Raw genomic sequence first — 14,221 nt, 5'->3', positions numbered from 1 at the left:
CGGACTTGCGGACGAGGCGAGAGTGGAGGTCGTACAGGGGAGTGTGCACGTCGACGTCGGCCATCTCCACAAAGTCCTCAGGCAAGCCTTCCAGGATGTCATGGGCTAACATGTCGTTCGGGGCGGTGGGATACGCGCGGCGTAGCAGGGCCAGCTTGTCGTAGAAATAGAGGGAGATATCCTCGCCTTTGTTAAGACGACGCTCTCGGGCGCGTGTCGTCAGGTGGCGCTGGTAGCCGTGCTTGCGGAAGGCTTTGCGGAGTAACTCACACCAGGCTTCCCATGTGCGGAGCGCGGTGCGGTCGTCATGCGTGAGGGTGTTGAGCCATTTCTTGGCTGCTCCCTTGAGGACGAAGGGAAGGCGTTGGGTGACCTCACGGTCGTTAACGCCGGACTGATCGATGAGGGTGGTGATGTCGTCGATCCATTCGTCGATGTTGGCATCGCCGCCGTAGTAGTTCGGGATGTCGCCAGTGCGGAGGTGGAATGTGCGGGCGCGGGTCGGCGGAGTGTCCGAGGAGGAGGTGCTCGAGTGCGAGTCCAGGGGGCTGCGGACGCGGCGTGGGGGTGGCGATTGGGGGGGTTCCGCACCGATCCGGTACTGCTCGTTCTCCTCGGCCCGGCGGCGAGCGATGGCGTCGTCCTCTTCCTTGCGGCGTGCCATCAGCTCCACGATGGCTCTACGTTGGCGGGCTCTGACGGCGGCCTCGGCGGGGTGGTGGCTGGAGTGGTGGGAGGTCCGGCGGGAGCCGGTTCGGGAGGCGGCTCTGCTCCGCTCGAGTTGGGCGCGGAGGCGTTCGTTCTCTACCTCGAGGCGTAGCCTGTCGTTCTCGGCCCTGAGGCGGGCGAGCTCGGATGCCTGGTCGCGGGGAACGCTGGTCGCGGATGCGCTCCCCAGGCCGGGTGGCGGCGCGATTATCGTTGAGGGTCCTGCGGGCATGCTGGTATGGTCCGTGGGTGTATCCGTCGGGGAAGGTGTGGAACTCGGGGTTGCCAAGTCGGGAGGGTTACGTGGGCTCGCCAAGGAAGGTGCGTGGGAATCGGGCGAAGGGGGCGCAGATGACGTCACCGAGCGGTCCGAGTCAGGTGAGTCAACTGGGGGAAGGTGGCGGGCCGTCTGCGAGCGCGTTTCGTGAGCGGGTTGAGGGTGGCGAGACGGGCTCGGCAGGCACCCGGCGCAGCGAGGGGCGGGTGGGAATCGTGGGTGTGCGCCGGTCGGCGGGGGTCTATTAGAGGGGGGGGTATCTATGGGGGGTATGCGCAGGGAAGGCCGTAGTGGTGGGGCGGTGCACTGGCTGACGAGATAACCCCCGAACGGCGCGGGCGGCGTCGTTCGGACTTGGCTAGCTGGCTGCTGCCTTGGCGCGTAGGCGCGGCGACGTTGTCAGAGGTGCGTTGCTCACCGTTGGGGGAAGGCTACGAGCCTACTCGTCCACCAGTGTAAGGCGAGAGAAGAGAATGAATGCAGAAACGGAGATACAGGCGTCAGCCTCCTAACGAGGGCCTATGACGGAGGAATGAATACGGAACCACGTGGCCTAGCCCGAACGGTGATATCGGCGATATCGGGGATGGCATCGGGAATGGCGTCAGCCACGTGGGGGGGGCGAGCACGTGACATGGTCGTCACGTGACAATGCAGGCGGGAAGGACGTGTGGTGGAGGGTCCGGTGGCGTGAGAGGGCTACACGGCGTCGGCCCGAGGGGGCCCCGCCTCCACGTGGACACGTTCAGTGTTCCGCGTGCTGCAACTTATCTTCCTCCCCTTCCCGCTGCATCAATCGCACCAAACACCTCTCTCATGAGTCTCGGAGTCGATACTGGCAAGCGCGCCGTCGCGGTCGACGTTGCACAGTTCCCGCTGTATGCTCCGAGTGCAGGGAGCATTAGCATCCTTGGACGGCACTTTGTCGATCAACATGGGCGTGTGCTGCTCCTCCACGGCGCGAATGTCGGGGCGGCTTCTAAAGTGTGAGTACAAGCTCGGTATTCTTGGAGAGCAGGAGCTGACCAAAGCCCCATCGAGCATGGGCTGGAGGCTCCGGAGAATGCGAGCTATGTCGGTCGCCCCTTCCCACTTGAAGGTGCCAAAGAGCACTGGGCGCGATTGGCATCGTGGGGTTTATCCTTTGGTGAGACTTGATCTTCCTGACTTCCTTCCTCCCCATCTCTTCTAAGCCTTAATGCTGAGTGGTTGTTGGGCTTTGTTTACGGCAGCTTACAACAGTTCGCATCATTTTCACATGGGACGCAGTCGAGCATGCTGGCCCTGGAGTCTATGATGAGGAGTACCTTTCGTATCTCCGCGACCTCCTCATCTCACTCCGCGGTACTGGACTCGTGGCGTACGTCAGCGTGCACCAGGACGTGTGGTCGCGCTACTCGGGTGGCTCGGGTGCGCCAGCATGGACTCTTTCCGCGGCAGGATTCGACATGACTAATGGCGGGGAGAAACTCGAAGCCAGTGGCGCTGCGTGGCTTAATGGTGTCAAGGGCGGACGACTGCCAGGAGAGCGCGGACTGTGGCCTACGGGATATCAGAAGCTGGCTTGCGCGAGCATGAAGTGAGTCCTCTCTTGATCATAGCCCGGCGATCTCTAACGCCAGCACGTTATTTTGGGGTGGTGAGACATTTGCACCCAGTCTGAAGGTTGGATCAAAGGGGATCAACATCCAGACGCACCTCCAGGACGCTTTCCTTGCTATGTGGAGCAAGGTTCTTGATGCCGTCGGTGACCTCGATACAGTGATGGGCTTTGAGGTAAGCGGCAGCGCACTGATTAACTGACGATAGATGCTCAATGAACCGCATGGCGGGTACATCGGCCTCTCGACAATCGACGAATGGGTGCGTTGGCATCATTATTGGTCAGACACAATGAAGCTGACCGTACAGAACTACAATACCGACCTGCACCTTGGCGAGTTCCCGTCGCCTTTGCAATCGTTTGCGCTGGGTGACGGGCATCCAACGGAGGTGCCGGTGTACAAGCGCTCGTGGCCTCATCCCACTCGCCTTGCGCGTCGCACCATTGTCAATAAGCTTGGCGTGCGTGCTTGGTCCATCCCCTGCCCGTGGCAGCGAGAGGGAGTGTGGTCCTGGTCTGCGGATCAGAACAAGGCTGTCGCCCTCCAGCAAGACTACTTCACCAAGAACTCGCGAGGCCAACCCGTCTCGTTCTACGAAGACTTCTACTACCCCTTTGTGAGGCGGTGGGACAAGCTGCTGGCCTCAAAGGCGCCGAAGAAGGCGCGGTTGCTCGAGCCAGTGCCAAACGAGTACGCTCCTAAGTGGCCGGCGGAATCGCGCCCGCGCAACTTCGTCTACGCACCTCACTGGTAAGCTGATCCGGAGACGCAGCGACTGACTGTAGGTACGACCTGGCTGCGCTTTTCAGCAAACAGTTCGGTACCATGACCGTCAACGTCCAGGCTTTAAGCCGGGGCAAATTCCTGCCTATGTGTCTGTACTTTGGCAAGAGTGTGCGGCAAAACTACGCCACTCAGATCCGCACGCTTGTGCAAGAGGCAAACAAGCAGTTGGGAGAGGTTCCCATTGTATTTGGCGAGTGTGGTGTCCCCATCGATCTCAAGTGAGTTGGGATTTATGCGACAGCTGACATTAGCGGCGAAGAGGCCTTCCACACCGGCGATTGGAAGTGGCAGTTGCGCATGCTTGACGCCCTCATGTTTGCGCTTGAGGTCAACAGTGTGCATTTCAACTTGTGGAACTACAACCCGGGAAACAACGATGTTGTGGGAGACGACTGGAATGCTGAAAGTTTCTCGTGGTTCAGCGAGGAGAACCGACGGAAGGCCATTGAGGCTGCGCCGGTAGACCAGCAAGCATCACTGGCATCTGACCTAGATGTTGGGGCACGTCTCCTTGATGTCCTTGTGGTAAGGTCTCAATCTATCGAGCCCGACTGACATCATCAGCGACCTTACGCCATCGCGACAGCTGGCACGCCCCTTTCTTCTGTCTACGAGCCATCCACGCGTCTATTTACGCATCGGTGGACTGACATGCCGCAACCCACGTCACCCACCGCTCCCCCGCGCGCTCGTGTGACAGAGATATTCCTCCCGCGGCGACACTACAAGAAAGGAGAGGTCAAGTGGTTTGCCTCTGCAGGGGGGCGCGTGCACTTTGACTGGGAGCGGCAGCGGCTGTGGGTGTGGTTTGACGACACGGACGAGTTCATCTCTCGTGGCAAGGCGGTTACACGCCGGGTGGACTTTTGGGTGCTCGAGGCGCCGGACAAGACCAAACCCGCAGAGGTAATTGGGTTGCTCATCGTGGTAGCAGGGTTCTGCTTCTTCCTCGCCAACGAGTGGGTGCGCTACACTACTGGGAAGCCTTGGGTGGAGATGGTGCTTTAGCACCGGCTGTGAGGAGGGAGCGGTGCCGTGGCTTGATGAACTATTACGTCCGTGGCCCGACATTGTCGATGCGGGTCGACACGATAGCCTCTGGACTAACATGATGGGTGTCTGACCAGTGGGACTTGTGAGTCTGTCGGTCCAGGATGCCGCCACGCCATGCATGGCAGTGCAACGGCAGTCTAGTAGAGGGCTCTCTTTTGCGCGGCGTGATCGTCATAATTATGGACTTGATGGAAGGGAAACGATATGATGGATTGCACAGCATCTTTTGACGATCTGACGTCAGCTCCGACCTTGAAATTCATCAGGCCGATCCTCAACCCCTGATCTGCATGTGTCCTGCATGGGCTGTCGACCAATCTTGACTGCGCTTGACAATCTGCATCGCGCTAAACGTTCAGCGCATTCAGCCGTCTGCACAGCATCACTTTGTCGCCCCGGCCGCCCCGGAAACCACATGAGCCTCTCCTGCACCTGTGATCCCGTGTACATGTATATGCCTATTTTGATGGCTGCCACACATGTGGTAGCACCGCATTCTACCCGCTGATCAACATGAGGCCGAGGAACACGGCCGTGTACTGTCTGTGTGCTGTGTGCCGTGTGCCGTGTGCCGCGTGCCGTTACCCGTGTATGCGGTGGTACGCCGACCGCCTCTCCCGGCGCGGTATCCGAGGTGCTACTAGTCGCAGCGCTCAACTGACAAGTACAATATTCAGTGACGGCCGCTCACGTCAGAATCACGCCAGGGCCGATATGCCGGGCCCCTGCAGCGTCGTGGTTTGCGCTTGATGATGCGCTGGCCGCACGTGGGCGCTAGGTGGATGACGGGTGCGTGGGTGAGCAAGGCGCACGGCGTGGTGAGATTTTCCGGTGGAAACGTGTGCGCTACGCTTGGAAACCGCGAGAGAATCCCGCAGGCAACCCACTGCGCCATGCGCCATGCGCCATGCGCAATGCACTCTTCACTCTAGCCTCTCTGACGCACAGCACTCGCAGGCGCATCGGCCGCATCTGGCCATCTAAGACACTGGATGGTCCACATGGCCATACTGACGTGATGTGGGCTGCGTCCCGGCTGCCAACTGGACTTGCATGCCTCAGACAAGATCTGGCGGCCGAGGCGGGCGACTACGCTCCCAATGCCGTTAGCAATGAGGTCTGCCGGGCTCGGAAGGAGCATGGAAGATGGAGCAAAATGGGGTGCGGCAGCTTGCAGGCAGTCGGGACTCGGCTCGGGCAAGATAAAAAGCCAGGTCCCGAGCCAGGCACTCGATTCCACGGTGGCGGCGGCGTGGTCGCCGAGGTGGAGGCGGTGCAAGTGCAGAAGGGGAGCGTTGCGCCACCCAGGTACGAAAAAACAGAGGTCTCTATGGATTCCAGGGTCCTCGTCAACCGTTGGAAAGGTGGTACGTATTAGTAGAGGGATGAGGATATAGAATGAGACAATAGGATGATTATTATTATTAACCCGGGAACCCTCCCGGCTTGCGTGCCCCGTTCATGCGCCGCAGTTGTCCGGTCCTTGCCGCCCGCCCTGGCCCAGTGGGTTCTCCAACCCACCATAGATAGACATGTCCATCAACAACAGCGCCACCCTCGTTCAGTTTCTCGCATTAACGCATTCCAAACTCGTCCCGATACACGTCTTGCACAACGCTCTCTACATCTCCCCTCCCACGGCTCTCTTCTCTTCTACCACGTATACTTGCTGTGATTTGCACCGAGCACACCCGACCAGCTCGACCATCACCCATCGACACACCCTACTCGACCCTCTCTCGGCCTTTGCACCCGAACTATCGCTGCCCATAGCGCCACCCGCCAGCCAGCACCCAGGCGACGTACGCAACAAAGATCTACTGTACTCATCCCCCTCCCCCTTCGACGTCTTCTCATCTCGCATCTCGTATCTCACTTCTCGCATCTCGCACCAACCCCACCCCTCACCTTCGTCTTCGTCTTCGCCATCTCTGCTTGCTTCGCAAAGTCTCAATCTCCCGAACTCCCGAACTTCCAACCTCCCCAGCGTAAAGGTCTAGATCTAAAGCACCCAAAATGTGTGAGTAGGCTGCTGCCACTGCGCTCCTCGTTCCCCTCCTCTGGTCACCTCCCTCGCCTCCCAACTCCCGATCCCCCACCTCTCTCGTTGTTCACGGCTGTTCTCGAGCTTGATCGCCTTTAGTTGCGGATCACAAGTGGTGTCTGAGGGCGTGTCCCCAACGCGGCCAACACACCCACCAACGCATCACACCTTAACAACGTCCCATCCTGTGCTTGTGTGCTTGTATGCGTGTGCGTGGGCGACTGCGCATTGCACTCAATTCACCACCCCCATCACCCTTCCTCCTCGCACAAGCACCACACCCCACACATCCACTCAACCACACACATCACCCCCCTCGCATTCTTCTCTCCATCTCTCTCTCTCAATCCCATCTCCCTCCTCTTGACTCCATCATCTATTCAACTCGACTCTTCCGTCCCACAAACCCCTCCTCCACCCTCCCAAAAGCGTCGAGAGACAGAGAGAGCAACTCGCTCGCTTCTCCTTCGCACTCTTTCTCGCACCCTCACCAGGTGCACGGACCATTCCAGCTTCGCTACAACTCGCGCTTCTCCTGTGCACTCGTACTACCAGACCTCATTCCCCTCCTCCCCCACTCCCCGCCACCCACATCCCGTCCCCAGTCGTCATCCATCACAATGTCTTCCCCAGGCGGTACTAACATCTCCTCGTCGCCTTCGACGCCACCATCCTCTTCAGCCGCTCCTGTCGACCCCTCCACCCCCGGCCCCACCACCACGTCCCCAACCCCCACCCCCTCTGTTCCGCCCGACACTTCTGTCAATCCCGGCTCATCAAACCCCGGTCCCAGCGGCAGCAGCAGCAACCCCGGTCCCTCCAACCCCGGCTCGTCCAGCAATAACCCTGGGCCGAGCTCTGACCCGGGCACTGGCCAGTCATCTGTTAACCCGGGACCTTCCTCGCAATCTCCCGGCCCATCCGCAAGTTCCAATAATCCGGGACCCAGCTCCAATGCTGGCGGCGGCGCCGGAGGCAGCAGCGTACAGCCTGGTCAATCCGATTCCGTTGGCCCTACTGGCAGCAGCGGTCAGTCTGGTTCCTCCAGCGCCACCAGCGGCGCTGCCGTTAGCTACGTTACTGTGTAAGTCTGATTGCTTTTACTTGAGCCGGCCTGAAAAGCTTACACCAAGTACACGCACGGATGCCAACGGCAACATTCAGACTGCGATTGAAACCCGCCCCGTTGGCGGCGACTCCAAGTCGAATGGTGAGTGGCGTGGCGCAAACCGCTGGTTTTCTATGCTGACTGATCAGTCGGTCCCATTGTGGGAGGTGTTGTCGGCGGTGTTGGCGGTGCGATTGTTATCGCCGTCCTCGTCTGGCTTCTCTTCCGTCGCCGCAAGCGGAACTACCGCGACGACTTTGACGATATGATGGTGAGTCCTCGAATTTTGAGTCGTCGAGCTGGCAAGCTGACTCTCCAAGTTTGATCCGGCACGTGCTCAGAACCATGCTCCCATAGACCTTGCGGACACGGCCGATGCGCCGCAGATCGACCCATACAAGTACACCCCCGTCGAAGGCGTCGCAGCCACGTCCACTGGACATCATGACCAGGGACAGTACGGCAACTACAACGCGTACGACAACTACGGCAACCAGCAGCAGATGGTACAGACTGGTTACGGCCCCGCGACTGTGTCCGGCACCTCGGAGTCTGGCTACGTCAACGCTGCAGGTGTCGGCGCGGGCGCCGGCATAGCTTCTGGCGTGTCTCGCGCCACCTCTTCCTCTGCCACCTCTGCTGGATATGCCGGCAGAGGCTCGGGTTACCCATCCCCTGGTGGCGCACCGGCGGGCTACGGCATGGCCGGTCCAGTGTCTGGTCCCAGCAGCGGTCCCTCGGACCAATCGCACATGTCGGGCAAGCAGCTCGAGGCATACCAGGACCGCCAGCGTCTGGCGGTTCAGAACCCTTCGGGCCCTGGCGGCGTCACCGTTCACCAGGACGGCGGCGCTTTCACCGAGGCGCAGGCGTCTGGTGCAGAAATTCCGCCTACGTATGACTCGATCCGCAGATAATCACCACCACCTCGATCATACCCCCCGGCCCTTCTCCGCCTACAACATTTTTGGCTCATCGCTGCATCTGTCCTACGTCCGCGACCTTACCAACTTACTACTGCTTATAATAGACCCTTGTGTACTGCGCGTTCTGTGATTTGTATGCCCACCCATGTCACTCATTCAGACTGGAGCAAGTGGTGCAAGCTTTGTGGAATGATGGCGTCCGCAGAGATCAGGCACGCGTCGCCACAGGGTGTGCGGCCCGAGGTTCAGGGCTTGTCCGCTGTCAGCCGAGGCATGTGCGCTTATCATCACGTTATGCCTATGAATGAGCTGGAGAGCTGATATAGCTAAGATCTTTGACCGTGCAGATGATAAAGCAATCACTCTTCGTTCATGCACATTCTTCCACGCTGCATTATATCTCCAAGTTATCTTGTCCTCTAGAAGGGCATCCGATGGACCCAGCCCCGGCACGTCGTCAATCAAGCCAATCATATTTAGGCCGCTTACACATAGGGCGAGTGCTGGTCCTCAATGCCCGGGCGCACAACCCCACTTGGTGCTCTGAATTTTCACATCAGTAGCCGGCAGCAGCAGACGGTGCTCGCGATTCCCACACTTTCTGGGAGTTTACTGCGTCGGCTCTTTAACGGCTACTTGGGGGCGATTACAGTGCGATCAAGATTAATGGGCCGGTGTTCTCTGAACGCGAGCAAGCTTGTCGACGAGGGTCACTTGTCCCTCGTCGTCGCTTTGTGCATCAAGAGGCTCGGCTCTGGCAGACACGAAACTATCAGAATACCATCACCGAGGTTTCCACCTGATGTGCCATCCCGCAAATCCTTAAAGGCCGCGTTCTCGGAGAGATACTCCAGTTATTCCAGGATGTTCTTGTTGAGACAATGGCATGGCATTAGGAACGCCTTTGTCCCCTTCGTGAGAATAGAGTCCTGTGATTCAGTAAGAAAGGTGGGGAGTAACGACCATGCAGTTAGGATGGGTACCCCACATTGGCGGACGGGTGTTGCCGCTGCTTTCATCCATGTGATAATAGTGGGCCTGCCCAAGAGGTTCGCCCCATCTCTATCCCCGGCGGCCGGGGGACTCTCGCTGTAGCCCATCTTGCATGAGGACTGTGAGTTCAGCGTTGCCAAGGACCGGCCATATGGACAGCGCCAATGCAATAGCAATCGTTCCGAACGAAGCCCCAACAAACACATTGCGACTGGGAGCATATTTTGCCTTAGCTCGTCTCTGCCTCGCTCCGATACCCCATCGTTATGTCCACTATCAGAATCGCCAGTCTCCTCTCTCCCGATCACAGCCCAGTTCCAGAACTCGTTCTGGAGGCCTGGAATCGTTGGTGTTCTCGAGACTGCGAGGCATGCCAGGTTTAGGAATTGGGGGGCATCACAGTCCTAGAGACTGGGAGACCCTGCTTGCTCCCGGCACATGCAGTGCGAGCGTGCAGCGATTGTAATATCATAGTATGCGGAGTTTTTATTGCGGGTCGAAAGGTAGCACGCCAGCTCGTCGTCTACACGCACCTGACCTCTAGCTGGACCCGGTAAACAATCTCATAGAATCATTGACATCTGGATAATCTGAAGTTTGCCGGAATGGACTCGACAGAGTTGACCCGCTCAAGAACTGGCTTGCTGCAGCGAGACCGGTGGCCGGCTCTCATGCCATGTCCAGGCCCCCTTTGTTGGCATGGATGCATCCGATTCGCGTAACCCGACCGAGAGTGGGACAGGGGCAGCAGACCAACTCCACACATGACGTAACTGCCCGTTGAGCAGATCTGCCCCGTAACCACGCTTGTCCCCGCAGCCGCCCAGCCTAATGCATGCACTGCATGCATTCGGCCGTTGCGAGAGCGTAGGAAGGGCAGGGATTAATCTTGCACGTCATGGTGGTGGATGCATGCTGCGGAGGTGCCTTCGTGGTGGCAGGACAGTGGTCATGGCCGGGCCAGCGATTTGGAACGGGAGTGGAGTTTCTCGGGTTACAAAACCGCCTTTGTGCGGGGCCAGGGGTCGTGGTAGGGAAGGCCAGAGTGGGGAGGGCGCAGAAGCAGAGGGAGGTGGGTGGGGAACCGAGTGGAGGTCGCCACATTCGGACCATCCGGGCCCGCGATAGGATCTTGGCTGTGTTCGTGTGATCAAGTGCTGACGCTGTGTAGACGGATGCACTCGGCTGCCAGAGGGGGTTTACCCGCGCAGATATGGATGGGCCTGCCGCTGCCTGGGGCCGGCGGAGTCTTGGGTAGAGGGAGGTGGGTCACGTGCCTCATGGGCGAGCGACATCGCGTTCTAGTGCTGCATTTTTCACCATGCCGCTTCTTTATACTGCGGTGTCAAGCTCCCTTATAGGAGTGTGAGCAGATTCATTCGGGAAGACTACATGGCTGGAGGTCATGCAGAACAACGCAGGAACGGGGACGCAGTCACCATGGGGCGCCGAGACAGATAACCTCCATCCGTCTCCCGCCTCCAGTGACGCTCTTCCATTTAATATCTCAGCTGAACAGCAGAGTCCGACAGACAGCACAGAGCAGATTGGGGCAGCGGGAAATGGGACGCTGGTTAGCGGATGCCACCTTTTGCAAGATGGTAATCCCACACGCTGCACTGCCTCCTTCCTAATTCTCCTCGACCTTTCTGAGTCCTGTCACCGCATGATTGTCTGGGGGCAGTCTCTCAGGCCGCCTAACTTCTCACCTAATGCAGAACTGTAATTCTTTCGGAGGGGCAGAGCATCGGGTTTACGAGGGAGAGGACAACCGATATCGAGTAGTCGCCCAACCTCTGAATCTGCCCCCTGACAGCGCTCTTTCGCCTTCCACTATCTGATCTTCAAACCCCGTTGAGTAGAACTAGGACAGAGGGTAGTAGAAGATGGTCCGTGAACTGAGATTGCACGATCATCTCGAGGAGGTCGTCGTGTAACAGTTTTTTTCCACCGCAGGCAGTATTGCATGTTACAGCCTTATGCTTCCCGCAAGTGTTTTAGGGTTTGCAGTCAAACAGCTCAACACTTAGACAGGCATAAGTGAAACGGGTAATAATGCGAAGGCTCATCGAGGGACGAAGCCGCAGCGAGGCCGACGGCGATGGGAGGTAACGAGGAAGTGGTTCCTCGCTCACACTTGTGCTTCTCCTCGTCGCATGACACTGCTTCTCCCCACCGCTCGCCTTACCTTCTCTCCCTTTGGGTTGCTAGACGCTTTAGGGGTAGGGACAACGCTCTCCGTGAACATCTCGCCGGCGGATGGGGTGCCACACAAATCGCCACAAGCAAATCTGGTCCCGTTTCGGAGGCTCCTTCGCCAGCGGAGTTGGTCGGTATTGAAGCGCGACGCCTGGACCTAGTTAGCCGAGGTCGCCACCATACCTGATCCATCCAGTGATACATCACACCTGTCCATCAGTGCATGTATATTGCTTAGGGTCAGTCGAACAGCGAGCATGCAAATACATATCGCCTCGGCATGTACATCGTGGGATGATGGGAGAGTTTTCTGTGCGGTCCAGTGCCACTTTGGGAGGAATTTAGAGTTTGGGGATTCAGGCTCCACGTCGCACTTAACGTCAGCGCGTTTCGCAGTCGCCTCTCCTGGCTCTCCTGCTTGCCTCGGCTTCCTCTTTTCCGCCTCAGGGCATCTCCCCAACCGCAACTATACGTGGATCTCGCCAGCACAGGAGGGCTGGTAGTAGAGTCCACAGAACCATTCCCGAGGTGCCATGCCTACGCATGCTTGATGGCCACGGTCGCCGCCGCCACCCCAAGGGGTCAGATGCGAGCTTGGGCGAGTGGTGGCACCAAGCGTGCCTGACCTGTAACGGTTGCCCCCAGACCGTGTCAATGTCAATCGGGTATCGCAATGAGGGGCTCGAAAGCGACGAAGCTCTGACGGTGGTAGGAGTGGTTTAGTTAGGAGGACAAGAAGGTGGGGTGGGGGAGGGGGGCGGTGAGGAGGTCAGCTGGGCGGCATGAGAAGATGGCATGAGAGGGTGGGAGCGTGGGATCGGTGAGAGTGGAGGACGTGGAGGTGTTTATGAGGCTGTGGAGAGTTGTTTGCCACCAATTGAGGAATGGGCGAGGAGTATCGCGAACTATCGACGACGAGTGTACCCTGACGATGAATTGACCAGTCACGAATCGAGAGTGCCACCGTCACCCCCTCTCCCTCCTCTCTCCTTACTTGGAAGCGCACGGCGGACCAGCTCGGGGATTCAGAGTAAAAGGACGAGAGTGAGCGACAATCAAGCGCGTGGTGCGCAGTCGAAAACAGTAGCCACAGCCGCCGAAAAGCGCAATCCTCAATCGAGGCCACATTGTTGAATCGAGTACACGCGTGGAGGGAAGCGCGCAGACCAAAGCCGCCACCTGCACAGTCGGGTGTTTAGTCATTCTCATTTCATTCCTCCCATTCAACATCGTCCATCCATCCATCCATCCACTCACTCTTGCTCTCTTTCTCTTCTTCTCCCACTCTCTCCCACTCTCTCATTCTCTCATTCTCTCCTGTCTCGCTCCCCGCTCCCCGCTCCCCGCTCTCCGCTCTCCGCTCTCCGCTCTTCATCCCTCCCCCCCATCTGTTGTTCGAGCCACCCCACCCCGTCTCTCTCACGCATACCCCGACGCGACTTGTATCCGATTCAGACATCTCGGTGGCCATGAGCGGTCAACCTCGCTCTGCACCGAGATGGGTGACAGCTCCTCCAGGAGTCTCGCCGCGCAAACCAACTTCCACTTCTTCAACATCAGCATCCGCATCAAAGCTCACGATCAACCCAACTCCAATCACCACCGCCACTGCCGCTCATGCCTCCAACACCTCCACCGTCGCTCCGCACACCCCTCACACCCCTCGCGTTCATCAACATGCATCATCGTCCTCATCCACCGCCCCTGCCGGTTCGCACGGGCCCCCGCCCGCAGCATCGCACCTCCCACAGCGCCCCTCCGTCCCAAAGCCCAACGTGCCAAAACCCATGTCGCGACCGCGTCCTCCTTCGCCCACACCACCAAAGCACCTCCTCCAAGCAACCGCCTCGTCTTCCACTCCATTATCATCATCCTCATCCCCATTTCCACGATCCACCACCCAACACCAATCTCCTCCTACTGTCGTCGGGCGCCCCAACGGCACTACTCTACGCACAAATGCTTTCACCACAAGCGCTGTGCATGCATACAACACTGTGCCCCGCATAGTGCCTGCCGCCCCAACCGTACGTCCCCACGCCCCTGACAGCGCACCAGCAGCCCAGACCTTCATGGCAGCAACGGATACAACACCCTCTCCTCCCCCTTCCCCTTCCCCTCCTGCTGCCCAGCCATCACGCTCCTCAGCCTCGGCTCCATTACAATCTGCCTCCAAACTCCGCATCGAGAAGACGACTGATGCGGCCGCGATGCCGCGCCCCCGCGTTGACTCGCCTGCCTCGACCGTATCGACTAAATTGCGCGCCTCCCCTCCCCCGTCATCCAAAGTGAGGCCGCCCGCCCGCCGCCGCATTGTGGAGACCGAGACACCACCTCCAGGACGTGGCAGCACGCCGTTGACGCGTCATCGCGCGTCATCTGAAGTCAAGCCCGCTCTTTCGTCTGATGCACTCGAATTCGCATCTGAAGCGGGGCGCCCGCGCTCCGCGGCGGGGCGCGAAGAACCAGTCGCGGGCACCTCGGCGAGTGCGGCGGGTGTAACACCGTTGGAGAGCGCGCCAT

General features: G+C 59.0%; 4 protein-coding genes across 4 annotated transcripts; 3 read left to right on the top strand and 1 right to left on the bottom strand.

The window, feature by feature from the left end:
- Positions 1-1,801: 1,801 nt before the first annotated feature.
- On the top strand, positions 1,802-4,383 carry COLE_01918 (uncharacterized protein; the record flags this gene model as incomplete). The annotated part of the gene is made up of 9 exons (XM_018425669.1): positions 1,802-1,971; positions 2,017-2,132; positions 2,228-2,564; positions 2,608-2,761; positions 2,795-2,848; positions 2,897-3,339; positions 3,375-3,593; positions 3,627-3,900; positions 3,940-4,383. The coding sequence occupies 9 exons, from the start codon at positions 1,802-1,804 to the stop codon at positions 4,381-4,383; spliced, it is 2,211 nt and encodes a 736-aa protein (XP_018274829.1).
- Positions 4,384-5,101: 718 nt separating this feature from the next.
- Positions 5,102-5,437, bottom strand: COLE_01917 (uncharacterized protein; the record flags this gene model as incomplete). Its single annotated transcript, XM_018424700.2, has 2 exons — positions 5,102-5,217; positions 5,377-5,437. The coding sequence occupies 2 exons, from the start codon at positions 5,435-5,437 to the stop codon at positions 5,102-5,104; spliced, it is 177 nt and encodes a 58-aa protein (XP_018274828.1).
- A 1,238-nt stretch (positions 5,438-6,675) lies between these two features.
- Positions 6,676-7,560, top strand: COLE_01916 (uncharacterized protein; the record flags this gene model as incomplete). Its single annotated transcript, XM_018427133.2, has 1 exon — positions 6,676-7,560. The coding sequence occupies one exon, from the start codon at positions 6,676-6,678 to the stop codon at positions 7,558-7,560; it is 885 nt and encodes a 294-aa protein (XP_018274827.1).
- A 1,459-nt stretch (positions 7,561-9,019) lies between these two features.
- Positions 9,020-9,601, top strand: COLE_01915 (uncharacterized protein; the record flags this gene model as incomplete). The annotated part of the gene is made up of 1 exon (XM_018427131.2): positions 9,020-9,601. One exon carries the CDS (start codon positions 9,020-9,022, stop codon positions 9,599-9,601), a length of 582 nt encoding a protein of 193 aa, XP_018274825.1.
- Positions 9,602-14,221: the final 4,620 nt, after the last annotated feature.

This window comes from Cutaneotrichosporon oleaginosum (assembly GCF_008065305.1).
Source record: "Cutaneotrichosporon oleaginosum strain ATCC 20508 chromosome Unknown ATCC20508_contig02, whole genome shotgun sequence".
Classification (NCBI taxonomy): domain Eukaryota; kingdom Fungi; phylum Basidiomycota; class Tremellomycetes; order Trichosporonales; family Trichosporonaceae; genus Cutaneotrichosporon; species Cutaneotrichosporon oleaginosum.
The sequence above is the reverse complement of the archived record's forward strand: the minus strand, read 5'-3'. Positions and strand labels throughout refer to the sequence as shown.